We start from the raw sequence: 23,516 nt of genomic DNA, 5'->3' as shown, positions 1-23,516 counted from the left end.
TTTTCCTCTCTTTGCTAGATAGTGTTAGATGGTTTTATTCAGTGTTCAAATATTTTTGAAAATAAGTCTGGGTGTTCTGTGCCTCTATAACACAAATATTTTCATGTGTGAAAATAAAAATTGTTATGTTATGTAGTGTTTGAACACAATGTTCATACATATACTTTGTTGCGTCTGTTTTAATTTTCTTCTTAAAAAATGAGTGTAAGTTTGAGTTAGTCATTTGCATAACTGCTTACAATGTCAACTGATACATCTTTTTTCCTTCTTTCTATTTTCGTTTCCTTTTTTATCTTTTTTTTTTCCTTATTTTTTTCATTTTTTGAGTGTAGACAACATCATCCTCAATAGTACCGGTGCAATACTTTTCTTCGTTGATCTAGAGACTCCAGAATTAAACTCATATAAATCAGTGTAAGTTCATTCATTATCGTACAATCAAAATCATAACACAACTAGAATTATTAAAAGAAAAAATGTTATTCTTTTTTATGGTCATTTCACTAATGTTAGATCAAAATTGTTGCAGATTTTTTGGCTTGTCTCACCCTATTACAACACTCCCTCCCTCTAGTTAGGCAAGAGAAACTGAAGTTTTCCAGGCTGAGGTCATGATTGAAGGTTGGGCTATTTGGTACACATAATGCTTTTATTTTATCATATTAAATCAAAACAGTCTTATTCACTTTTTACTTCTCTTACGTAAGCTTTCTATTTAATGCTATTAACCATCTAAACATCTTTCTGAATATTTCACAGGATAATATATTTTTGTGCAAGGCATCAATTAAGCGGTTTAACACAACATATAAATGGTGGTATACTGTTTACCCTACATGTGCCAAACAAATGTACAAGGACCCAACGACTGGTCAACTGATGTGTCAAAAACATCGAAATCAAATGTTGACTCCTTGGTAATGAGTTAAACACTATATTTCGGTTTTGTCAATTGATCATTGTCTCATATCATTCTTAAACCGAAACTTATCCTTTATTTTGTTTTTAATTACATATTTTCAATTAATAGTTCATTGATCATGTAACCACATTACAACTTAAAAACTTAAAAAAATTTGAAATGCAACTTTGCACAGCCATCCTTTTATTTTTCATATGAGAATGCAGTTTTTGACTTATTACACCATTTATCCTCTGTAATTAATGTTTTTTTTTGTTTGAATGAATGATCAAAGTGTTCTTGGTCCTTAAAGACGAAACGAATGAAATCAGTGCTCTCATTATCGGCAAATCAGGCGAAAAGGTCTTTGGCATGGCATGCAAAGATTTGGTTTTCAATCGAAGATCAATAGATCAAAAGCAATTGCCAAGTAAGTTTCTCAGACTTATAGGCCAAAGGACTGTTTGGAAGCCGACAAAATTTGTTGAATTCAAATGATTTCCTCATCTACAATGTTTTTGAGGACACAATGATCCAACCAACAACACCTACAGTCTATTAGCAAAGAAATTGCAGTGTCTTCCAATCTCTTTAATATGTTTGGCACAGCGAGACAGAGGAAATCTCTGAAGCAGATGTGCAGGATTTTCATCAGGTTCTGATCAAATTGTTGAAAAAAACAAAAGCTTCTCCAACTAGCGTGAAAAAAGACCCTCCTCTACAAAAGAAAAACTTGGTAACTTTGATTCGTTCCCATTTTTTATGTGATGTAACCATATTTATACACACACTTGATTACAGCTCAGTTAGCATTTACATCTTTTTTTTTTCTCCCTCTGCACGTTCTTTTATTTGCTGTCACTACCAGAAGGAACAAACTTTTGCTGTCGTAGAAAACCGTCTTACCATCTTTTGTTAAAACAACAACAATGCTTCTCCATATTTTTTGCATGCAAGACCAACTCCAATGGTGGATTAAAAACTAAATTACACTCCAAAATTTTCCCTCAAACCAACTCCAACCCAAGGGAAAATTTTGGGCTAAATGCTAAATGCTAAACCAATGCCAAATTTCCTCCAAAATTTAGCCCAGAAATCGGGATGGACTCTACCCAATATTTATCTGAATTTAAATTTTTTTAGATTAAAATGTTCATAAAATTAATTTACGATAGTCTACATATTTATTTAAAAAAATATATTAATTTAACAAAAAAATAGCTTAAGTTCATTTTTTAATAATCCCGGGGTAAAATTTTAGACTAGAATGGTTGGAGCATAAAAGCTGTTTCTGAGCTAAAAACTAAATTTTTCAAGCTAAAAAATTTAGCTTTTAGTCCAACCATTGGAGATGGTCTAAATAGACCGTTGTAACATCAATTCCCCTTTTTTTTCTGTGCACATGAACAGTTTGATGTTTTCAAATCTTTCATCTAAAACTACTAATATTGATCAAGACCTAGCATAGCTACCAGGGGGAAATATCAGACTTATCATTTTTGTACATCAATGGCAAAATGTTTCTTGATGTTTTTTGTATAAATTGTATAACTGCGGACAGTGGCCTGTAAAAAATATTCACTACATTTTGTATGCAGTCTTTATTATCTTTATGTTAATAGTGTTACTCTACATTTCTATACATCTATATTTTTAGAACATCTTCTATAGTTTTATTTTCGTTCCCGCAATAACGTGCAGGCACAATTTCCTAATGTTTCCTAAAAGTGGCGGACGGAGTCCATAACTCCTCTTATTTCATCCAATTTTGAAGGACAGTTATTCCCTATATGTGAATTGGATTAGAATTTTGTCCCTCTCTGTTTCATTCTCATTTCCCTCTTCTCTTCCCACACTTTTTATTTTATCTTTTTCTATAAAGTATATTAACGTGACTTAATAATCGCTATTCAAACTGAAAAAAAGGGAAGGAAAAAAAATAAAAATAAAAAGAGAATCTTAATCCCTGTAAATTTGACCCACATACAATGTATGTACCCAATAAGAGAATTACCATTCTAACCCCATGGTCAATACATTGAGAATTTGTACACACATTCACTTTCCAAATTGAATTGCACACTAGCCATTCCCTTTTTTACCAATCAGATTTGGAACCAAAATTTCAGCATAACCGTCACACTGCTCCGTGATGTTAGTTATCAATTCCATATCATAACAGAATTGAACAATAGACATAGAAGAGCAGAAGAGCGCATGCAAATAAAAAAAATTCTGGCGCCAAAATCATTTCTCGTTCATAAAATACCAACTATATTGTTCAATATCACACGTGCCAAACACTAAAGAAATTTTGTGTATCCCACTAGTACATTACTATGTTAATATATAAGTGAAAGATGTAATATGATTTTTACTTTTTTGAGTACATCGATATTTTTATACTAACAGAAAGAGGAGTTCGGCTAAGCCACACAATAGACAACCTAATTTGGTATCAAATTCATCATCCACAAAATTCGTACCTAAAACTTCTCACTTCTATATAAAAAGAAATACTATCGTACCAAAAGACAACGTAATCAGATTTGAAACCAAAGTTTCAATAAAAACTGTGACACTGCTCCATGACGTTAGTTATCAATTCAATATCATGACAGAATTGAAACAATTAGACTTAGAGACGTAGAAGAGTAGAAGAGTGCATGCAAATAAAAAAACACATGCGCCAAAATCATTTCTTGTTCACAAAATACCCTGCTCAGTTATCACATGTGCCAAATGCTAAAGAAAAATTTTCGTATAGCCGCCTAGTCCTATATCACGTATTATTATATAAATGCAGAATATAATTGATATGGCGAAGAAAACAATATAAAACAAAAGCAAGCGAAAGTAAAGGGCAATCGAAAGGCGAATAAAAGCAGTGAATTCAGATCATGTGTCAAAAGAATACAATGGGAACCCGATCCGGCCAGCCAGGCACAACAGCCAGGTCTGTAGTAAATAAATAATCAACAGAAGAGTAGGCAGGACAAAAGATTAAAATAATGACTGCATAACAACAAACACCGTCCGTCCTTCCTCTCTTCTTCTTTTAGTATAATGCCAATACTGCCCATCCCAATGCCATGGATCCCATCACCTTGAGGGACCTGATCGTCATTGCACCACTCTGCATTTCCAAAATCCACAGATTAAAATATTACAACAAACCCCAAGAAATAATCTTTTTTTAATTTAGCACATTAATAATTTCCTACCATCAGGTGTCATAATGACACTAAACACTTTCCTTCATCTCCAATAAAAGATTAAAAGTTAAAATACTTTCTAAAATTTTCCTCCGAACTCAATTTATCCAAGGAAAAATTTTAAACTAAATGCTAAATTGCTTCCAAATTTTGATTTTTAGAAATCGAAATAAACTTCATCTAATATTTATCAAAATTTAAATTTTTCTAGATTAAAATGTTCATAAAATTAATTTATAATAGTCTACCTATTTATTATTTTTTAAATTTAATTTAATAAAAAAATAATCAAAATTTATTTTTTTAATAATTCCATGCTAAAATTTTAAAGTATAACTGTTAATACAGAAAAACTATTTCTGGATTAAAAACTAAATTTTTCAGGCTAAAAAATTTAGCTTTTAGCCCAATCATTGAAAATTGTCTCAGTAAGATTCATTTCTAAATTTTTTGACCTAGGGTTAATTAAGTAAATTAATCACATATTTTACCCAACCGAACCTCCACCTATGGTGGCGCGTGAGTAGTATGTAGAGTCGGCATGCCCTGGGTGGCGGGACAGTCCACCGCCTCGATCAACAGATCTGATGAATGTACATTAGGGCAAAACGTCTACTACACGCTTAAGGGAGCGCGTGAACAAATAGATAATCAAAACGCGGCGTTTCGAGTGGTAACAAAGGATTAGCGCGGCCTTTACAGTAACGTTATGAACCCAAGTAAAATTTGAACTGAAAATTCCAGATCTGGGTGCGCATTGCATCCACAGCGCATAATAGATCTAAACAGAAAACAAAAGATTGGAAACAGAGAGCATACCTGGTCGTCAGCTGCAGTTGAAGGACCAGGAGACGAAGCTTCAGGGCTCGCTGCAGGTCCCTCCGGCGCCGGTGGGCTGGCAGTATCCGGAGTCGGAGCAGCCGCAGGAGATTTGTGCTTCGACTTCTTGCTGGGAGCCGGAGAAGGGACCTCAGTAGTTGTGGGTGCCTCAGCTGCGGGAGCAGGGGTGGCTGGCGGAGGAGATGTAGCCAGTGGTGGGGAGCTGACCGGAGCCTTAGCAGGTGGGGAGCTCACTGGAGACGGCAATGGGGGTGAGACGGTAGCGGTAGGAGAAGTGGCCGCCGGACTTGGAGCAGCGGCGGGCTTGGGTGGAGCCGACGCCGGAGTGGGAGCAGGTTTGGGGGTGGCAACTGGAGATGGTGACTTGGGCTGAGGAGCTGCAGCTGGTGTAATAGCTGGAGGGGTGGCGGATGGAGTGGCCGGAGTTGTAGTGGGTGCGGCGGATGGAGCCTGGCCTCCGACGCCGGCGACAAGAAGGCAGATGAGTGCGATGGTGAAGATGTTGTTCCGCTCCATCTCTATCAGATTTGCTATCGCAGGATTTAGATAGAAATGTTTAGAGAGAGAGAGAGAGAGAAAGAGTGAGAATGTAATAGTCTTGACGAGAGTTTATATATGCCTGATCTGAACGGGAAGAAAAGAAGGTTTAATCTGGAGCGTACATTGAGCTGGGACCGGTTCGGAGATGGGCCCGGATTAGCCGTTCGGATGCACAAAGACGAAGGGAAGGTTGGGACAGTCTGGCCTAGGACCCATCGGCTTCACCGGACGCATGTGACACGTCCACTACTAAACATATTTCTTAGTTCATCTCCAATCGAATGAAAGTTTAATGAATACTATCGGGTCATATTTCTTACTATATCCAACCGAGAGAGCTAAAGGATCATAGACCAAACATAGACTTATGACAAAAAATCATCTCTAATCAAGGAGGCCAAAGGGTCATAAGCCAAACATAATTTATTATTTTAATTGAATTAATATGGTTACTTAAATTAAACTATCTCAATAATATTTTGAGATGTAATCTCAATAATTTTTCGAATAGGATTTTGAGTGATACGAGTAACTCTTGAGATTTATTGTCTATATGTAATCTCAAGAAGAACCATAGAGTAGGCGTTTAAGTTTTATGTTGTTAAATGTTTTTTTAATGTTGTTTTAAGTTTGAATAATTCCCCCAAGTAGTACTAGAGTGGAGATTGGGTTGTTTAATGTTGTTTAAGTTTAATGTTATTTAATATTGTTTAGGTAGTTATAGGAAAAATTAGATATTTTTATTTTTATTTTTAAAAATTTTGTCACAAAAAAAAAAATTTCAAATCCGACGATCACCTGGCATCAGCTAGCCATTGCTAGCTAGCGTCATGCTGATGCTAGGTAGATGTTGGATTTGAATTATTAGGCCGGCCCAATGGGGCCCACAAGCCATTTGGCCTAACTCTCGGTTGAAAATGGTTTTCGTGTCATTTCAAGCTATTTTAGCAATATAGCCCTTTGACCGGGTCGATTGGAGATGGCCTTAGATTATTTTCAAAAGAGATGTCAAATCTTAAGTGTAATGTCTTGTAATCAAATTTGAAGGTAGGAGTTAGCTCCAACCGATGGATTGACATATGAATTTCCATATGTCAAATTTGACATATGAGAAAAGATGATGTCGAATAATTTCTAATTATTTTATTGTGTGGATTCCATTAATGCTCAAATTATTTTTTAATTATACATTTCCATTGGAAATGCTCTTAGACTGTCAAATTTTAAACATAAAATTTAAGTTTGAAAACTTATGTGTCACATTGATTTTTCTTTCTAAATTGTGTTTTCTAACTGAAATGTCAAATTTAAATTATTATTTATTACATTAATTATTTTTTATAGTTGTAATTGGTATTTTAAAACAAAAGATAAGTATAAAAATTATGATAAGCATTTTTTAATTACTACAAATAGATTTGAAGTCAACAATAACAGTAAAAAAGACAACAACAATATTTTCCAACCGAGAAGCTAAATCTATATGGCATGACATGAATGACATATCTCCCCCTTACTGTCAAATTTAACATCAGCTTTCATTACCAATGGAATGTTTAAATATTTTTATATTTTTTAATTCATTACCAATGCAAGGAAAACAAATATGAAATTTTATTTTATACTTAAAATTTAACATATCAGGTGGAGAGCAAAACCTTAAAGATGTCAAATTGTCATATAAGCTGTCATTTAAATTTCATGTTTAAAATTTGACATCTTTAAAGGTGATCTTACTTATTTTTAATGATGACGTAACATCATTTCATATTCTTCTATAAATTAAATGTGCCAGTTTGTTTGATAATCATATACGATTTAACAACCATTTCGTTACTTGTCACAATATGGTCTACCTCTTTCAAACCATTCCACCTCTTCGTTTATGTGTATTACATTGAACAACTTTTTCAATAGCAGCGAGACCTACTTTAATTGGCTAGAGAATAAGTCGTACAATATTGTACGCATAAATGTGGTCTCCTTCAGCATTTCTCTTTTTGCTTTCAGTTGTGACAATTTAACAAAAAATCAAAATTATAAAACAAGTTAATGATAAATAATTAAAAACTCTTGATATAAATGGCAAAAAATAGAAACTAAAAAGAAGGCCAACGGACCAGAATTATTATTTGGCATATTTTAGTCACAACTGGGCTTTGTTACAGCTGGTTCGTTGCAGATGGGGTCATTTGCCAGTTTGACAGACCACTTGGCGCCGGCCACGTGGGTCGTCGTGACAATTATATTACGTGGGGGTTTACTGTTGTTTGGTATCTTTCGTTGGATTTCTTCAGCACCGCCAAAACTATATGGGCCCGGGACATGTTTGCCTCGGAAACCGTGATCGGGAAACGCATATTTTTGTCTGTTGGTTCTACCTGGATTCTTTCCTTTTTTTAATAGAAACTGATGAGATTTTAATCTCTTTTTTCCTTTCTTTTATTTGTTTATTAAGAAAAATAATAATTAGGAGAGTCTCTGTGTCTTGACATGGAAAACGATGAGGACTGAGTTGGGACATGATATTTTTATTTATTATTAATTTTTTTAACATACAATATTATTTACGCTAAGAGAAGGGAGTAAACTTAATCTTACATAAGTAATAATTTTATGGTTCAAATTTATCTTTGACGAGAATCGAACATAAAACATTTCAATTACAGGTTTTATTTGTAGTTTGTAGATGAGTTTCATATAGTGGCAAGATAACAAAAATTATTTGGTGCTTTGAAGTATAAAATATTACTAAAGTTTTGACCTTTGAATCTTGATTTTGATGGTTTTTATCAAAGATTTAATAGTTAAAAGATCTGAAGTATTCAACACTCCGGAGCACGATAAAAAATTTCTCAAAATATGGTAAAAGACAAACTGAAAAAATAAATATGCTTTAAGGCAACAAAAAATATTGGCTTAAATGTCAAAATGGTCCATGTGTTATAGCTATATGGCCAATTTAGCCCTTGTGTTTTCGATTTGGCTAATTTAGTCCTCGTGTTTGTTTCTTTTAGCCAATTAAGAATATTTCATTCAATTTCTTTAAAAAAAATCATAAGATAAATTACATGAGATATAATTACCCTTTCTCTTTACATAAAAATGAAAATCAATGAGAAATAACACATATAAGAGATAAAACTTCTAATCTGAAAAATGATTGAGGTTGCGACATAGAAAAGAGAGGGTTTAATGTTAGGGAGGAGGTCAGGGAGTTGGGAGGAGAACAAATTTTCTTTTAATTTTTAATTTTATTTCATTTAAAAATATTTTAAATCAAATAAATAATTTAATTTATAAACTTTTCTACATAAATTAGATGAAAATGACCTTAATTGGCAAATGAAGATAAACACAAGGACCAAATTGAAAACATAGGGACTAAATTGACCCAATGACTAAAACACATGGACCATTTTAACATTTAAGCCAAAAAAAATTGACATTGATTTCCATTTAAACCAAGGGAATTAATTTTTAATTGCATTTTAATAATTAAATTAAATTCGTTTAAAAAATTTTACTAAAGTACGGATAACCACCCAACTTTTTAGGATGATCACGTAACATTTTAAAATTTAGATATCTATCACGTCACCTGCGTTAAGTAATGACTTTACCAACATTAAGTCATAATGTTTCTAGCATTAAATGATGATGTAGACAAATACTAAAGTGGTTTATGGAGGTCTAATTCTTCAAGTTGACTTTAGCCAAACTGTAAATTTGCTTAGTGAAACTACGTCGATTGAAAATTTAAAGCTCTGTAAATGATATGTGAGTAAAAACTTGCTTTAATAATTGTCCATCATCACTTAAGACTAGTGAACCTACCAAATGTTCACTTTTCAAAATATTAGGTAGTTATTTGGAAAGTTTGAAAGGTTGTGATCAATTTAAAATCACCTCCAAAACTTAGGTAGTTATCTCGCCTTAAATTTTTTTCCCCTCTATTTCTATATGAAAGAGATGACATTCGAACTAGATATCTGTTTCCAAATTGAGAAGAAAGCTCTAGTGTTAATCTAAGTACAGTGTGTTTTGAACTAATTAAATACAATCATACAATGTCATATATTCTTCAAAGGACTACATACAATTAATCATTTGCAATAAAAGTATTTCTTATATTTATTGCAACAGTTTCCTCGTATGGTTTTTGGACTAAAATCTTTTCAATGGATTCAAGTTTATTCGTTTAAGCAAAATAAGAGCCCTTTTTTTAACAATCCCGATAAGTGCAGATGTGAGCTATGCTAGTTTATAGGTTTAAGGCATTGTACGCTTTCTTGCACTTTTTTACATTTTGTTTCTTATATAACGTTATATGAGTAGAGGAAATAAATTAGTATTGAACTCGACATTTAAGATATTTGAACATAACACTTCTTAATTACAATTAAAAATGAATACTGTTAAACCATAATACTGAATGACCTCCCTCGTCGTACATTAGCATACTATAAAAATAGATGAGTTTTTCTCCGTTATGACTAAATATAGGGTTGTGGATTAAAATTTCCATGCCAAGACAAAAATAAAAAACTTTAATCTTCTCTCATTAGTTACGTTGTAATTAATTTGTCTAATTTTTTGTATGGCTTAAAGGCTCTTCCTAATCTGATTTTCTGGCTCCGCTACTGATTATATCTGATTTGAACAAAAAACAAAAAAAAAAAAAAAAAAAAAAAAAAAAGAAGAAAAAGATATATGTGAGGGGCTTTGGACTTCATTAGCTAGACATCGCAGGAATGGTAGGTATCAGCAATCCAAGGCCCAATTTCTTGGAGCCCAACCTCAGTCAAAGGGTGTAGACAATAACATGTAGCCGCAAGTGGTATTTTACTATAGTCGTGCAGAAAAATGTTGTCATTACACTACAGTATGAGTTCGAACTCTATCAGCTTCCTAATCTAAGGAGATATGAGAAATCTCTGAAATGACTTTAATTTAGAGTGTGTTTGGTACCATTTCGTAAATTAGTTTTCTTTTATATATTTTTTCACCTATCTTATATATTTTTTTATTTATATTTTAGTTATAAGGCGATAAAAAATATGATAAGGATAAGCATGACAACACTCGTAAAAAATGGTTGAGTTCTCAAAAAACGAAAAGAAAAAAAATGGAAAGAAAAATGGTCGAATAAAGAATCGAACTTATTTATTTATAGGGTTGAATAGATTGTGGAACTTAGGGATATTTTAGTCCAACCAAACCGGCCAATCGAAATTTTAATGGCCGGTTTAGTTTGGTTTTGAGCAAAGAAAATGTTAAATGATTTAAGCATCGAATTGAACTATAATAAATTTTTTATTTTTTGTCAAAGAATGATAATGAATTTGTCTGGTTAAGATTTTGAGCTTTTGTGAACTGGTATTGAATCTGATTGGCCACTACATATTGATAATTAACTATTATAAAACCTTCTAGCAACAAAAAGTCTTTCCTAACCAATCAAATTTGGTTTAAAAGGTATCTTACCTAAAATTAATTGCACTCTTACGTCAGCAAAAGATAAATAATTGTACGAAAACACAATTATCTTTCAGATTGGTATATCTTTAATTACGGAAAATTTTATTTAAACTCATATCACATTTTTTACATTCAACTTATTCTTTACACCTATATTATTTTTAATTAAATACTTCATATCTCTTTAAACCCAAATTTACTACCTAAACAAACCTTACAAACTCAATTCAAAATGTAAATTTATCTTTACACCCCTTTAGAAAATAAAATCTCAAATTGAATAATTTGGTGAAGTTTCTACTTGAGTATGGGAATTATGAAAGCTTTTTGGAGTTTGATTTCTATGGCCAAGTTGAATAATTTGGTGAAGTTCGAACTTGTTTATGAATCTTCCATATACTAATAATAATTTCTTTTTTAGTTTTCCCTTCAGATTGTATAGCTTGAATTTGACGAACTGTTGTGTTTGTTGACAAGACTAGATGCACGACAATGGCAAAAATGTTAAAACAAACTTCAAATTAATTAAAAATATATCCAGAAAGAGTATTAGAGTTTTTTTTTTTTTGTCGAATTTGAAAGAATATTAGGTTAAAAGGGTGAAAATCCTTTAGCCTCCATCCTCATCAACTCAATGCCATCGCTACTCCTTTGTATACTTCTCCATATGTAGAAACGTGGAATTATAAAATTTGCCAGGAATGCATGAAAGAGATGAGGCAAGTTGTATATGCCTAAAGCTTCGAGGAAACCAAATTGCCAGTGGAGTTTTTGCCACCATATACATTGCGAAACTAAAAAACCCATCTTCTCCACTCTAAAAAAAGCTTCCTCCTTTTTTTTTTTTTTTCTCTCCTATGAGAGCTCTTAGGGTTTAAACTGAAATGAAGGTAGGATAAACATTGTATGATGGTAGGGTTTAATTTTTGGGAGTGGGTTTATTGATAAATATTAGTTTTATTGTTAATTATATTTGTATTTGATGTAATTATGCAATTGGAAAAAAATAATAACTCACATTTAAAGTTTAAGTTGGGTGTAGAAAGAGGTTATATGGGTCCAAATAAAATTTTTCTTAATTACACATGACATACAAAACCCCATTCAAGAAAGAACATAATTATTTGGAACAAATCGATTGATTTCAAAGACTATATAGGACTATATGATATCGACATTATATCAATACGACAGTGTTATAAAGGACTATTTGCTAATTGCTATGGTATAGCGTTATTTGAGAACATCGCAACCGTAATAGTGCTTGAGAGCATTTCCCAAATCAATTTGATATCGAAAATACTATTCTTACTATTTATTTGTATCATTTATTTAATAAAGATGAAACCCCGGCATACCTATCTCTACTAAAAAAATGGTACCCTATAGGTGTTTCGTTTTTCACAATCGGTCATCTTTTCATGAGACCTCATGACCCTTTTAGACAAGAATTGGAAACTCGTGACCCTTTTTGATGCTACCTTCGAACCCTCAATGGTGTAAGATGTATTTATTTTATTTTTTTAACAAACGATATTATCTACACTAAGGGTGATAAAATGAGCTTAACCTCACAATAGACCAACAATAATGTGATACGAATTCGTTTTTGACAGGAATCGGACTTAAGATCTCTCACTTAAAAGGAAGAACCAAGGAAAAAGAAGGAAACACTAGAGAGGGAAATGCTGTCAACAACGACAAGGTCCCAAAAGGAGAAAAGATGGTAAAAATAATTATGTATATCATGACAACTATTTATTGTGAATTAGAACTGCAAAGCAAATTTATTGTGATAAATAAAAACAAATGCCGGGGCAACGAAAATAAAAATTACAACCTTATTATCCTAGGGATCTGTACAACAAATCAAATAAACGTATAGCAAGCATACACGTTACAATGATATAAGCCGGTGTAAGATTTGCAGAAATCTTGCCTCAAATTGACTCTGTTACTCTCCGAAGAACAAGGCAAACAATCTTCCCGCTTACAACATTTTTCTGCAATAAAGTCAAATTCAGGTGGTCACGACATCGTATCGAATGATGCGTATATTACATGTGGGAGCTTCATTTGGATACTTGGATGTCCAATATCTAAAGACCACGTAGTATGTGCAAAAAATTACGCCTAGTTCAGTGCCTTGGATTGAATTGGATTGGGTAGCTTGTAAACTCTTAAGGTAAATTGATTACTGAAGGTTAAAGGTGAATGGTATTTACATTTTTAGGGGATTAGACATGACGGAAACTTATCCCTTACAATCCCGCCAATTTGGGAGGGAGTGGAATGGGTGAGTTTCTTGCGCCGCAAGAAGTAATCCATTTTCAACCTTCAATTTGGCCACAATTTGTTCATTTCTTCCTTTAACGTACCTTGAATCTAGTGGGGGTTGTGACGGTTGTAAAATCCACTTCAATCCTAGACACCAGACGAGCCCTAGTTTTGAGCAATCAGACATGTATACTATATTCTCATTAGATCTACTGATGCAGTGAACTCACCTCTTCAGAACTTTCAGAAACTCAGTCATCATAAGTGCTCAGAGCAGCAACAACTGAACCGGTTGTGGCGAGAGTTGATTGCACATCGGGATAATCTTTCCAGGATGTTGTTGCCTTCAGACATGGATATAGCCAAGTCTTCATCGAATAAACAAACGAGTTTGGATCAGAGTTCAGAATGGCTTCCCAATCTACCTGTAAACCTTGTGGGATATTTCCTATGAATTCCATATTAGCAGCAAGAAATAATCCGAGCATAACAACAAACCCCACAGCAGCAGAGCCTCTTGAAAGAGGCATAAAATTGTACCTGAGACGATTACGTATGGATGCACTCTTTATTTAGAACTATATAATTTCGGAAAGACACATGCCATATGTATGCATCAAGGTCAAATGATATACCAGTAATATGTCATCCTTAAAATTGCATCTCTCACTTTTTCAAGCACGATGAATTCATTAGATCCATAATTTTCACCGCAATAAGCGTTGCATATAGCCTGCGGATATATAGTCGAGACATGAACATTAGCTATTCATTCAGCCAAACAATTTGAAATAAATAAAGAAAAACACCATCAAGGATTGCACCAACAAGGATTGTTGATAAACTGAGTGAAGGGCAAACAACAATATAAACAAATATTTTAGCATCTGTAGCTAAAAAATTCTGCTCATTGGCACCAGCCCAAAGCTCCAGTCTATCCAAAAGATTCTGCTTTGAAGTGAAAAAGTAAATGTGGGATTGCATCTTAAGGTTCTGCTTAAGCAGGATATATGGTGGCTAAATGTAAGGTATATCTCGGGTACATATTTCTGTTTATATATTAATTTATGTAGTGTTAGCAGTCTGGAATGAAAAAAGTATATCATCAGGAATGCGCTATTACTAGGATTATGAGTCTTGCATAATCCAAGAAGTAATAACTCTGGGAAGGTATCAGTTTTGAGCAATATGAAAAATGAGTGTTCACAAAGTCTGCAGAAGTGAGAGAAGTATAACACTTCAAAGCACATTTTGTTTCATGAGTCAGGCTACGTTACAGGTTGGATGTAGGATTAGCTAGATCAAATTCAGATATACTCTATGCAAGATCTTGTACGAGCATTTCACTGGCCAACACAATGCTCCGGAGATGCTATACATACAAAACTAGGGATAGGGGATGGTAAGACGCACTTCTCATGTCTCACAGTGTGATATCTGTTCTTCCCATACAAATGTATTGCTCATATCAAGGATACCCAGAAACAACTTAAGGGATTTAGCATGTTAGATTACCCATATCTATTAAACAAAAGAAGGGACAGAAATACAATTAAATTTATTGGCTCGCATAGAAGGGTGTAGGGTAACATACTTCCCATGCCTTCGCCATTTCTGCATCAAATTCATCCCACCTTGAAGGCGTACAAGGTGTTCTGATTGCAAATTCATATTTGTTCTCCCCCCTGGAATAGACATTTGATACATCCAGAAATTGAAAAACGAAAATAAGTAAATAAGGTGGAAAAAATAAAAGAGAAAGTTGCAAGCTAAGGAGCAAAAGACTACATTTTTACTAGGGTAATCCTTGTTCCTTCAAGTTGCCTCCTGAAATAAGTAGTCGGTCAGAAATTAGGCGTGACATGGAATTAAAATGTAAGGACATCAATTTTAACAATATGTAATCCTACCCCTCAAAGGCAGTACTATCGCACCAAGTAGACAACCAGAAGTCCTCACCGACTACTCTGTATAAGTCAGCGCAAGATTTTGCTTGCATAATCTGCATGGATATAACCATACTAGTGAACAACTATTTACATATTAAAGAAATTATTCTTAAATGAGGTTTAAACATGAAAAAGAAAAGCAAACAGAAATTACGTATTAAAAGTGACAATATCATATATGGATTTGATAAGAGTAGTCTTCAAGTCATAACATAAGATTTTCAAGAGTATAAATATAACATTGATGAACTCACATCTTGCAATTTCCCATCCCTGGATAAATCAATAAGGTTATCGACCTTACTATACACATAAGATCTTTCCTTCATAATAGCCTTGGCGACATTTAATGTTCTGCCACATTGACAAGTGATGAGCAATCGAGGAAAGGCAATTGCTTGAACAGTTCAATACTAAATGGAACCATTATAGACCTTCACCTTTCAAAATTTGGGAAGTAGCGAACAACTTTTGCTTGTCCTAGGATCAGCGGTGTATGAGACCCAAATCCAGCATTAAACTCTTCACTGAGTTGTGTAGAAATCCAGGTTCACATTAGAAGACAAGAAAGAAGAATATTTGACCATCTTATTTAATCATTAAAATGGAAATCAGATGGAATACCTTAGCTTGTTAATCCACACAACAGGATCGCATGGCTCAGAAATCTGCCGCCATTTAACAGCTATCGAATAAACCTCATGCCATGACATCATTGACCGTGCAGATGAAATAGCTTCTGTAATTCCATACAAAGTTGAGGTCTCCGAAGAGCTACTCGTACTACAACCAGCACCACCTCTGTTCTGGCTGGGCAAATTAACTCTTTCCCTTCGCCGGCCTCGCTTACCAGACTTCGAGATGCTTTTATTATTAGAACATTTCCATTCCGCTTGGAAGGAACGCCATGCTTTTGAAACCCTTTGAGCAACCTCAATAGCAGCCAATCCTGCCATACGATGCTGGTAGACATAGAATATGAGAAACGTAATAAAATTATTGGTTGGTTAATTCAAAGACTTCATGGCAAGGAAAACTAGACAAACAATGAAATACACTAAATTCTATGCATGCAGAGTTGAATGCTCAAAATGAGTCAACAGAAGAATGCCAAAAGCTACGACGTAATAATAACAACCCGAACGAAAATAAAAAAGTAACAAAAAAAACAATGCGGAGAAAGCTTACTTGTTTCTTCTTAAAAAAATATGGAAAATGCAGAATTTAAGTTTAACTTGTCTACACCAACACAATAGGTCAAAATTAACAGATTTTACAGTCAAGTACAGATATTAGCTCCTTTTTTAAAACTTGTTTGGAACAGAAAAGTTAATTCTTGTCTTTAAATCGGCTCAGTACAAAAGTGAGGTCTCAAATTACCCAACAAAACCATGAGCACTTTCATTCATCAATTTTTGTTTGGGACAATGAGGCGGATAAACGGACCACGTAAAAGATGTGGAACCGTTCTTGATGTGCACCTCTGGTGAAATGTTTTGCAAATCTTTCAACTGAGCAATTTTTTAACAGATGATATACCATTTTCATCTAAGTATGAGATAGGTGAAAGATTATGGGGCTTGAATGCATTGCAACATCTGCAGCTTCAATTGAATCTAACTGATCCAGATTGTTGAATTTCAGTGGGAAAAATAGAGGTGTAACTATTCCTCAGGCAATGCATTTACTTAAAATGATAAAAAGTTGAAACTAGAGAAAATGGAAAAACAGGAAAGAAATACAATTAAGAAGCCACAATAATTGTAGACGAACTTCAAAGTTATCCAAATCACCTGACGTCGATTCGGTAAGAAGCCAGGACTATCATATTGGATTTTCCTTCCAATTGAATCCGCAGCTTGCAGAAGAGCAGCCTTCTGCTTTGTAACTGAAAATTCTTGCTTTCGAACCTTGCCCTTCTTCAAAGATTCACGCAGGGGAGGTTGTCGATAGACCTTTTCGCATACATTCTTGGGGTGCAATCTCTTGCACCAGTACTCCTAAATATTTGATATTGAACACACAATAAACATAACGTAGGAGAATTTGGAGAAATTGGTTAATGTTCCATTTGCATGTTGATTTGTAAGTGGCTGTGTTTAACCCTCTATTTCGGAAAACATGGTTGCATTTTATAGCTAAAAGAAAAAGAAGTTGTTTTAGGGTCCTCTTTGAAAACCATGACTATTAAAGTGTGTTTGGATGAGGGACTTTAAAGTTCCACGAAACTTAAGGCTAAATTGTTAAAAATCACGACAAGAAGACTACCAATGCACTATTCAAGCACTACCAAGCTTCTTCTAGCACATCACAAAGAGACTAAACAAAGGACTTCCAAATGACACCTATACAGGTGTGTCATTTCAAAATTCAAAGTTTTCTTAAATATATTGCACCTAGTTATTTTCTTCCTCTTATCTAATTGTTGCAGTGCATCCTACCAAATACAGCCCAAGATCCATGTTACTTTAAAGTCCCTAATCCAAACATGCCATTAAAGTTACAGTTAGAGTTCCCTCTTTGAAGTAATAGTTTAATAACTTTAGCATGGTTATATTTAGCCTCTTTGAAGTGGAAAATATTACATCTTGAAAGTTTCATATTTCAGCTCCAATTTCACAATTTGTCAGCTAAAAGACTAGATAAGGGAATAGCTTCCTGTGTAAATTTTATATTTCTCAGATGTCATTTTATACTTGATGCCTTTTGTGTAATTATTTACAGTATGTCAATATGCATTTATTCAGGTATAACTGTGCCAAACAATGTAAAGTTTCTGATTTGAGAGGCATGCACTTGCTGAATGATATGTGATGCAATATTATCACAATGAACTAAGAATCAAGATCGAATATAAATTCTCAAGAGAGAATACCTTGAAAAGTGAATCAATATCTCCATCAATATTAAACCAGTAAAATTCACTGTTGATTTTTGATGCTGTGTATAGAGCAATCTCTTTCTGAAAACAAAACAAAATAACAATGTTAAGCGTTTAACATATAAGCAATGAATAGTTTGAGTTCAAATAAGGACATTGTCATTCATCAGTTCCCCTTGTGTGATGTACTTGTGAGTTGTCAAATTGTCATGCATAAGTTTTCACTCATGAAAGGGATACTACTGTTTCATTCAATATATTTGACAAAATCAAATAAAATGCGGGATGGAACAAAGTGTCAAAGGTTTATTAAAGACATGCTAGAACATGGAACTGCACGCCAAGAGTTAGGCATATTACTCCAGATAAATTAAACCTGATAAAAAGCAAGGCATTGCAACACAAACTTCTCCATCGAGTCTAGCTCCAAATCAAGCACAGCATCGTAGTCCTTGACCTGTGACCAATATATAACTGAAATATGAAAAATATGTAGCTGATATTCCAAACCCAACCAACCAAAAAAATAATTTCTAATACCGCATGTCCATATTCTCCAAGGGCATGGTAGCAGGATGCCCGCAAATACAAGCACTCAATATTGGCACTCTCAATGCTCAACCCAGTTGACAAATCCTTAATAGCTTTGCTGCAGGATAGAATTCAGCAATAAATTACAGACTATTTCAAAAATAGCACCATGCTGCATTTCACTAACATGGTACCACAAATTCAGTCAGGCATCTTCAAGCGACATTAGCAACTTTTTCATCTATTAACATGGTCAAATGTCATCATCCTTAATATAATACTAACTACACCAAATATGTATGGAGACTAGAAAACCAAGAGTATAGCACCCCACCACAAAAAAAGAAATAAATAAATAAATAAATGAAGGCTATTGTGCATGTGGACTATTGGAGTGCTTAATTGGATTGTTGTATCCCAAAAAAAAAATATTGTTCTTGCAACCGAGGATCACAAATTACTAAATCTATATATGATCAGTGCTTAAGTGGATTGTTGTATCACAAAAAAGACATCATCCTTGAAATTGATGATCACAAATTACTAAATCTAAACATGATAAAAAACACAGGTAAAATCCAAAAATCATTTATTCTTCAGAAGATCATGCAAACATGTTAGAAGTAATATGGTTAATGGTTACATCAGTCAACCACTGAATCCAAATATATGATTTGGTAGAACTCACCTGTGTTCTCCCATCCCATGGAGCAGTAGTCCACGCAAATGATATGCTTTGGCAAACCTATCAGATTTAGACCAAAAAAAAAAAAAAAATATCTCCAGTGTTAGCACCAGGCACCTGAAGATCAGCATAAAAATTACAAACATGGATGACTTAGTTCAGACAGAAAATGCTCACCTTCCATCAATTTGTAGAGCTTTCTGCAGACATTCCAAAGCCTTGGTTGGGTTTGCCATATCTTGATAGAACTGGAATAACCGACATGACAGAAAAACAATATTCGTTATAAGTTCTAACTGTTTGATTTGTATCAACCAAAATGGCAAGTCCTATTGACTCTATAAGTAATTACGAGTGAACTAATAAACTGCTACAAAGCATCAGTTATGAGCCTATTCTTTAGATTCTAGTTTATTATGAGTACTATGTTGTCATAGAGACATTGTCCCATATTGATTCCATGAGATTCTGCTTTTCACTATGAATGATGCCATTGGAATTGAGGATAACCAATGAAATGAACTAGGCACAAAGATTTCTCAAACCTTGATGGAAATGCATTTGACCTTGGTAAACAAAGAAATTTCTCATGGATACCTGGGTTAGCTGCACCCATGCCTCAAGAAAATTCTGATCCAGTTGAATTGCTTTCAAATGTGCCTCCTCAGCTTTTTTATATTCACCGACAGAAGACAATGCCAAACCCTAGGGAAGCCAATTACAATTTAGTCAAGACTCAATAGTACAAGATATATTCCAGGGTAAACAGCGTGAACAATCACTAGACAACAGAATCAACAGGAAACTGAATCTTGGAAGACTCACCAAATATGTGTATGCAGATGTATTATCCTTGTCAAGTTTCACGCACGCAGATAGATCTTCAACAGCAGTGTAGAAGTCCTTGAACTTGAAGTTGGCAATTCCTGCAAAATTACAATGCTACTGTCATTATCTGTCTATAAAAAAATTCGTTCTTTTTGGCTACTAATAAAAATACAGTGAATGGATTTCCCAATATGTGCAGTTCTATTGGCTATTGTGTCATAGTATTGAGGTTATCATGCAATAGTCTCTATCACTTGCATATAAATTATCATTTAATATAACTGAAGACCTCACAATCTTCAATATCAAGCTTGTCAGTTATTAGACTATCAATGTCTCTAGAAAATTGTTTGCCTGCATCATTTTTAACATCTTAACAGCCCTTAATGCATCAAAAAAGTCAAAACGAAATACTGAAATTCCTGTAATACAATGTCATTTTGTTCATATAAAAGATGAAGGCATTATATTAGAGCATTTGAAACTAAGTCCTAAGATATGATGATTAATGAAAAGATATGGGGGTTTGAGCTAGTTACCCCTTTCGTGCAAAATGTCAGCTGAATTTGGTTCAAACTCTAATGCCTTGGACAAATCTTCAATGGCCTGGAATTATGAGGGAACAGTACATGAAATATGCATGGCAGTTCTTGTCATAACAAAAAACTAGATATTATTCTATTATTTTACCAATAATTAAGTCGATGGAACAGTGTACGACCACGACCAAATTCATTAGTTAAATTCAAAGACAATACAGTTACATGGAAAGACTAAGGTAGCATAAACACCTCAACAAATTCTCCCATGGCAGCTCGTGCTTGCCCTCTCCGTTTCCATGCCTCACAAGCTGATGGATTTGATTCCATGGCCTGAACAACATAATCAGATCAACCACTTGCAGGTGAAGCCAAACTATTTTTATTCTTCTGTCAGATATTACTTAGTCAAATACCTTTGTAAAATCAGCTATCGCAGCCTCAAGTTCCCGTTGGAAAGCATAGGCTGTCCCTCTCCCTATTAGTGCCTCTGGATAGTTAGGATCCTCTTTCAATATCTGTGCATATAATTATACAAAAATGCAAATGTTCATAAAACTTGCTAATTGGCCCATAAAACAATGACCCTCTAGCCTTGTTGTTCCCTATCCGCACACCAAAAAAGAAGGGAAAAGAATACAAATGGAAGTCAAAGAAAAGCAAGGAAAAGTATAGATGGGAAGGCAAACTGAAATTGCCAGAAAATGTTCAGGATGACTCGCATGGAGTGAAGCTTTACCTGGTCAAATATTGATATGGCATGAGCATACTTCCCGTTATTAACCTGTAAAAGAGTTATACTATATGTTACACAGAATATAAGGTTTAAACCACTGGAACTTCAACATAAACGTTAACTGTGCTCAAACAAAAAAACAGTTACCAAATAAAACATTATAGCATACCTCTGCTATACCTCTTGACAGTCGAAAATCCACACTTATTGACTTGGTCTTTGAAAGTCTAGCAACGGAGAACTTCTTATTTTTCTTGGACTCCTCGCCAATTTCATCATGTATATCGGATTTACTACTTAGTTTAGGGGGTGTGGGAGGAGTTTCTATTAAATCACTTGACTTGCTACAAATCATAGGTAATTTACTGCATGTATCACTTAAGTCATTGCATGATTCAGAACTTAATTTATCATGACTATCATGATTCCCATTCATTTGGCTATCAAACTTCTTACTTCCTCCGGCTTTATCACCAATTCCATTCGATGCAACAAAATTACCATTAGACTTTCTATGGACCTCGGAGTTAACCGTTGATTCACTGCACAATTCTGATTCACCACTTAATTTATTGTCATTCTTATAAGTTTCACTAGATTTCCCATTAACATGCGATTTTGCTTCGGATGCAAGGTTAGATGATGTTGAGTCTTTTGCTTGGTTTTCATATCCATTACTTTTGTCCTTCTTTGCAATTGTCAAAAGCCCTTCCAGTTCTAGCAACTGCTTCAGATCTGCAGACTGACGGAAGGCATGTTCATAGCCTTGCTCCCAAACCAAAAGAGCATCCTCTTTCCTTCCCAAAGCAGAAAACGCACGACCTAGACAACAAAAACCAATTCTAAGATCACAAAATACCTGAGACCCAAGAGTACTTCATGTCGAATAAAAAAAAGCATCAACTAAGTGCACACTGTGAGTGCACAATTATGCATGCAAAGAGCCATATGATTCTAACATAATGAAATTTTAGGTCAATTATAAATGTGCTGTTTCGGAGAGAGCATGAGTGTGTACATACATATACATACATACATACATACATACACACATATATATATATATAATTCAATACTTTCTATTAAATGTATTTTCGTATATAATGATATACATACATACATACATATATATATATATAAGTCAATACTTTCTATTAAATGTATTTTTGTATACAATGACGGGGAGTAAGCTCCTAATTATTTGAATAATCAACTATAAAAATACATAAAATCCAAGTTCCAATTTCCCACAGATCATTCATTAAAGCATTTTGAAGTAGCTTTTAGATTAACAAAAAAAAAAAATCTATATACAAGGACCGCTACAATCAACACCGCAAGTCATCTAAACAATGCAATTGTGATGCCTTAATATCATGCTTACAAATTCTATGAACTTTTCACTCTGCATCAACTAACCACTCACTTAATCACATATTCCATACAACTAAAATTCAAATTAAGACCACATAAAATCCATCCGGAATCTCTAATTACGAGTAACTAAACAGTTGCACAGTTAAGCTATAATCATCAGCTAGTTACTCCAATAATCCTAAGTTAAAAAAAAACGATATAAACATTCCAAGTCAAATAAGAGCTCGAATTCGAGGAAAATGATCGGAGGAAAACCTTTGAGGATGTAAGCTTGAAGAAGCGCGGGATCCAGCTGAAGCGCCCTATCGCAGTCCTTAATCACGTGCTTGTGGAGCTCCAATTGGCTGTAACAGAAAGCTCTGTTGCTGCAATACACCAACATTCACAGCCACACAAAATCGATCAGAACACAATTCGATTAATAAATTGAAGATCGGTAGAAATCGAACGAGCGAGTGAGAGAGATATGGAGAGAGCGGCGGACCAGATATCTTGGATGGAAGAGGACTGGGAGAGGAGGGAGTCGAGGACTCGGATGGCCTTGGACCAGTCACGTGAGCTGCAGAGCTTGGCGAGCTCCGCCCTCTCGGCGATGGTGGCCGTCATTTCTGAGTCGCCGGAGCGCGGGATCGGGATGGCGCCGGGTCTGTGAAAGACTCGAGTTTTCTCGCTTGTGTGTGTCTGTTCCGTGTGTTCCTTTCTTCGCTTCAACGGCTCCACCAAGAGGACGGGTTAA

At 34.4% G+C, this 23,516-nt stretch overlaps 2 protein-coding genes across 3 annotated transcripts; both read right to left on the bottom strand.

The window, feature by feature from the left end:
- Positions 1-3,774: 3,774 nt before the first annotated feature.
- LOC103957450 (classical arabinogalactan protein 4-like) lies at positions 3,775-5,540 on the bottom strand. The gene is made up of 2 exons (XM_048575360.1): positions 4,936-5,540; positions 3,775-4,037 (listed from the first exon to the last, which is right to left on the bottom strand). Exons 1-2 carry the CDS (start codon positions 5,470-5,472, stop codon positions 3,960-3,962), a joined length of 615 nt encoding a protein of 204 aa, XP_048431317.1. The 5' UTR covers positions 5,473-5,540; the 3' UTR covers positions 3,775-3,959.
- A 7,161-nt stretch (positions 5,541-12,701) lies between these two features.
- LOC103934764 (suppressor of RPS4-RLD 1) lies at positions 12,702-23,402 on the bottom strand. 2 transcript variants are annotated; one of them, XR_665339.3, is made up of 25 exons: positions 23,265-23,402; positions 23,036-23,145; positions 21,573-22,225; positions 21,407-21,451; positions 21,084-21,185; positions 20,920-21,000; positions 20,668-20,734; positions 20,126-20,226; positions 19,898-20,005; positions 19,478-19,548; positions 19,304-19,360; positions 18,625-18,733; positions 18,461-18,541; positions 18,079-18,165; positions 16,997-17,203; positions 15,828-16,165; positions 15,644-15,730; positions 15,458-15,557; positions 15,165-15,256; positions 15,043-15,081; positions 14,849-14,939; positions 13,890-13,987; positions 13,485-13,794; positions 13,356-13,401; positions 12,702-12,980 (listed from the first exon to the last, which is right to left on the bottom strand). XR_665339.3 is itself a non-coding variant. In XM_009344509.3 (24 exons), exons 1-23 carry the CDS (start codon positions 23,384-23,386, stop codon positions 13,506-13,508), a joined length of 3,135 nt encoding a protein of 1,044 aa, XP_009342784.2. In that variant the 5' UTR covers positions 23,387-23,402; the 3' UTR covers positions 12,702-12,980; positions 13,485-13,505. The 2 variants fall into 2 exon arrangements, 1 of the variants encoding a protein (XP_009342784.2); XM_009344509.3 differs by lacking the exon at positions 13,356-13,401.
- Between the last annotated feature and the right edge of the window lie 114 nt (positions 23,403-23,516).

Source organism: the organism of the source record quoted next, unplaced genomic scaffold (genome assembly GCF_019419815.1).
Source record: "Pyrus x bretschneideri cultivar Hongxiangsu unplaced genomic scaffold, Pyrus_bretschneideri_v1 Contig8, whole genome shotgun sequence".
Classification (NCBI taxonomy): domain Eukaryota; kingdom Viridiplantae; phylum Streptophyta; class Magnoliopsida; order Rosales; family Rosaceae; genus Pyrus; species Pyrus x bretschneideri.
This window is presented reverse-complemented; position numbering and strand designations above follow the sequence as displayed.

Excerpts from the sequence above, each read along its gene's own strand:
- LOC103934764 (XM_009344509.3), bottom strand. The coding sequence starts at position 23,386 with ATGACGGCCACCATCGCCGAGAGGGCGGAGCTCGCCAAGCTCTGCAGC. Across the intron at positions 16,166-16,996 it reads TCTTACCGAATCGACGTCAG|CATCGTATGGCAGGATTGGC; the intron begins GTGATTTGGATA and ends TATGTCTACCAG. Across the intron at positions 15,257-15,457 it reads GGGATGGGAAATTGCAAGAT|ATTATGCAAGCAAAATCTTG; the intron begins GTGAGTTCATCA and ends ATATCCATGCAG.
- LOC103957450 (XM_048575360.1), bottom strand. The coding sequence starts at position 5,472 with ATGGAGCGGAACAACATCTTCACCATCGCACTCATCTGCCTTCTTGTC. Across the intron at positions 4,038-4,935 it reads CAACTGCAGCTGACGACCAG|AGTGGTGCAATGACGATCAG; the intron begins GTATGCTCTCTG and ends TTGGAAATGCAG.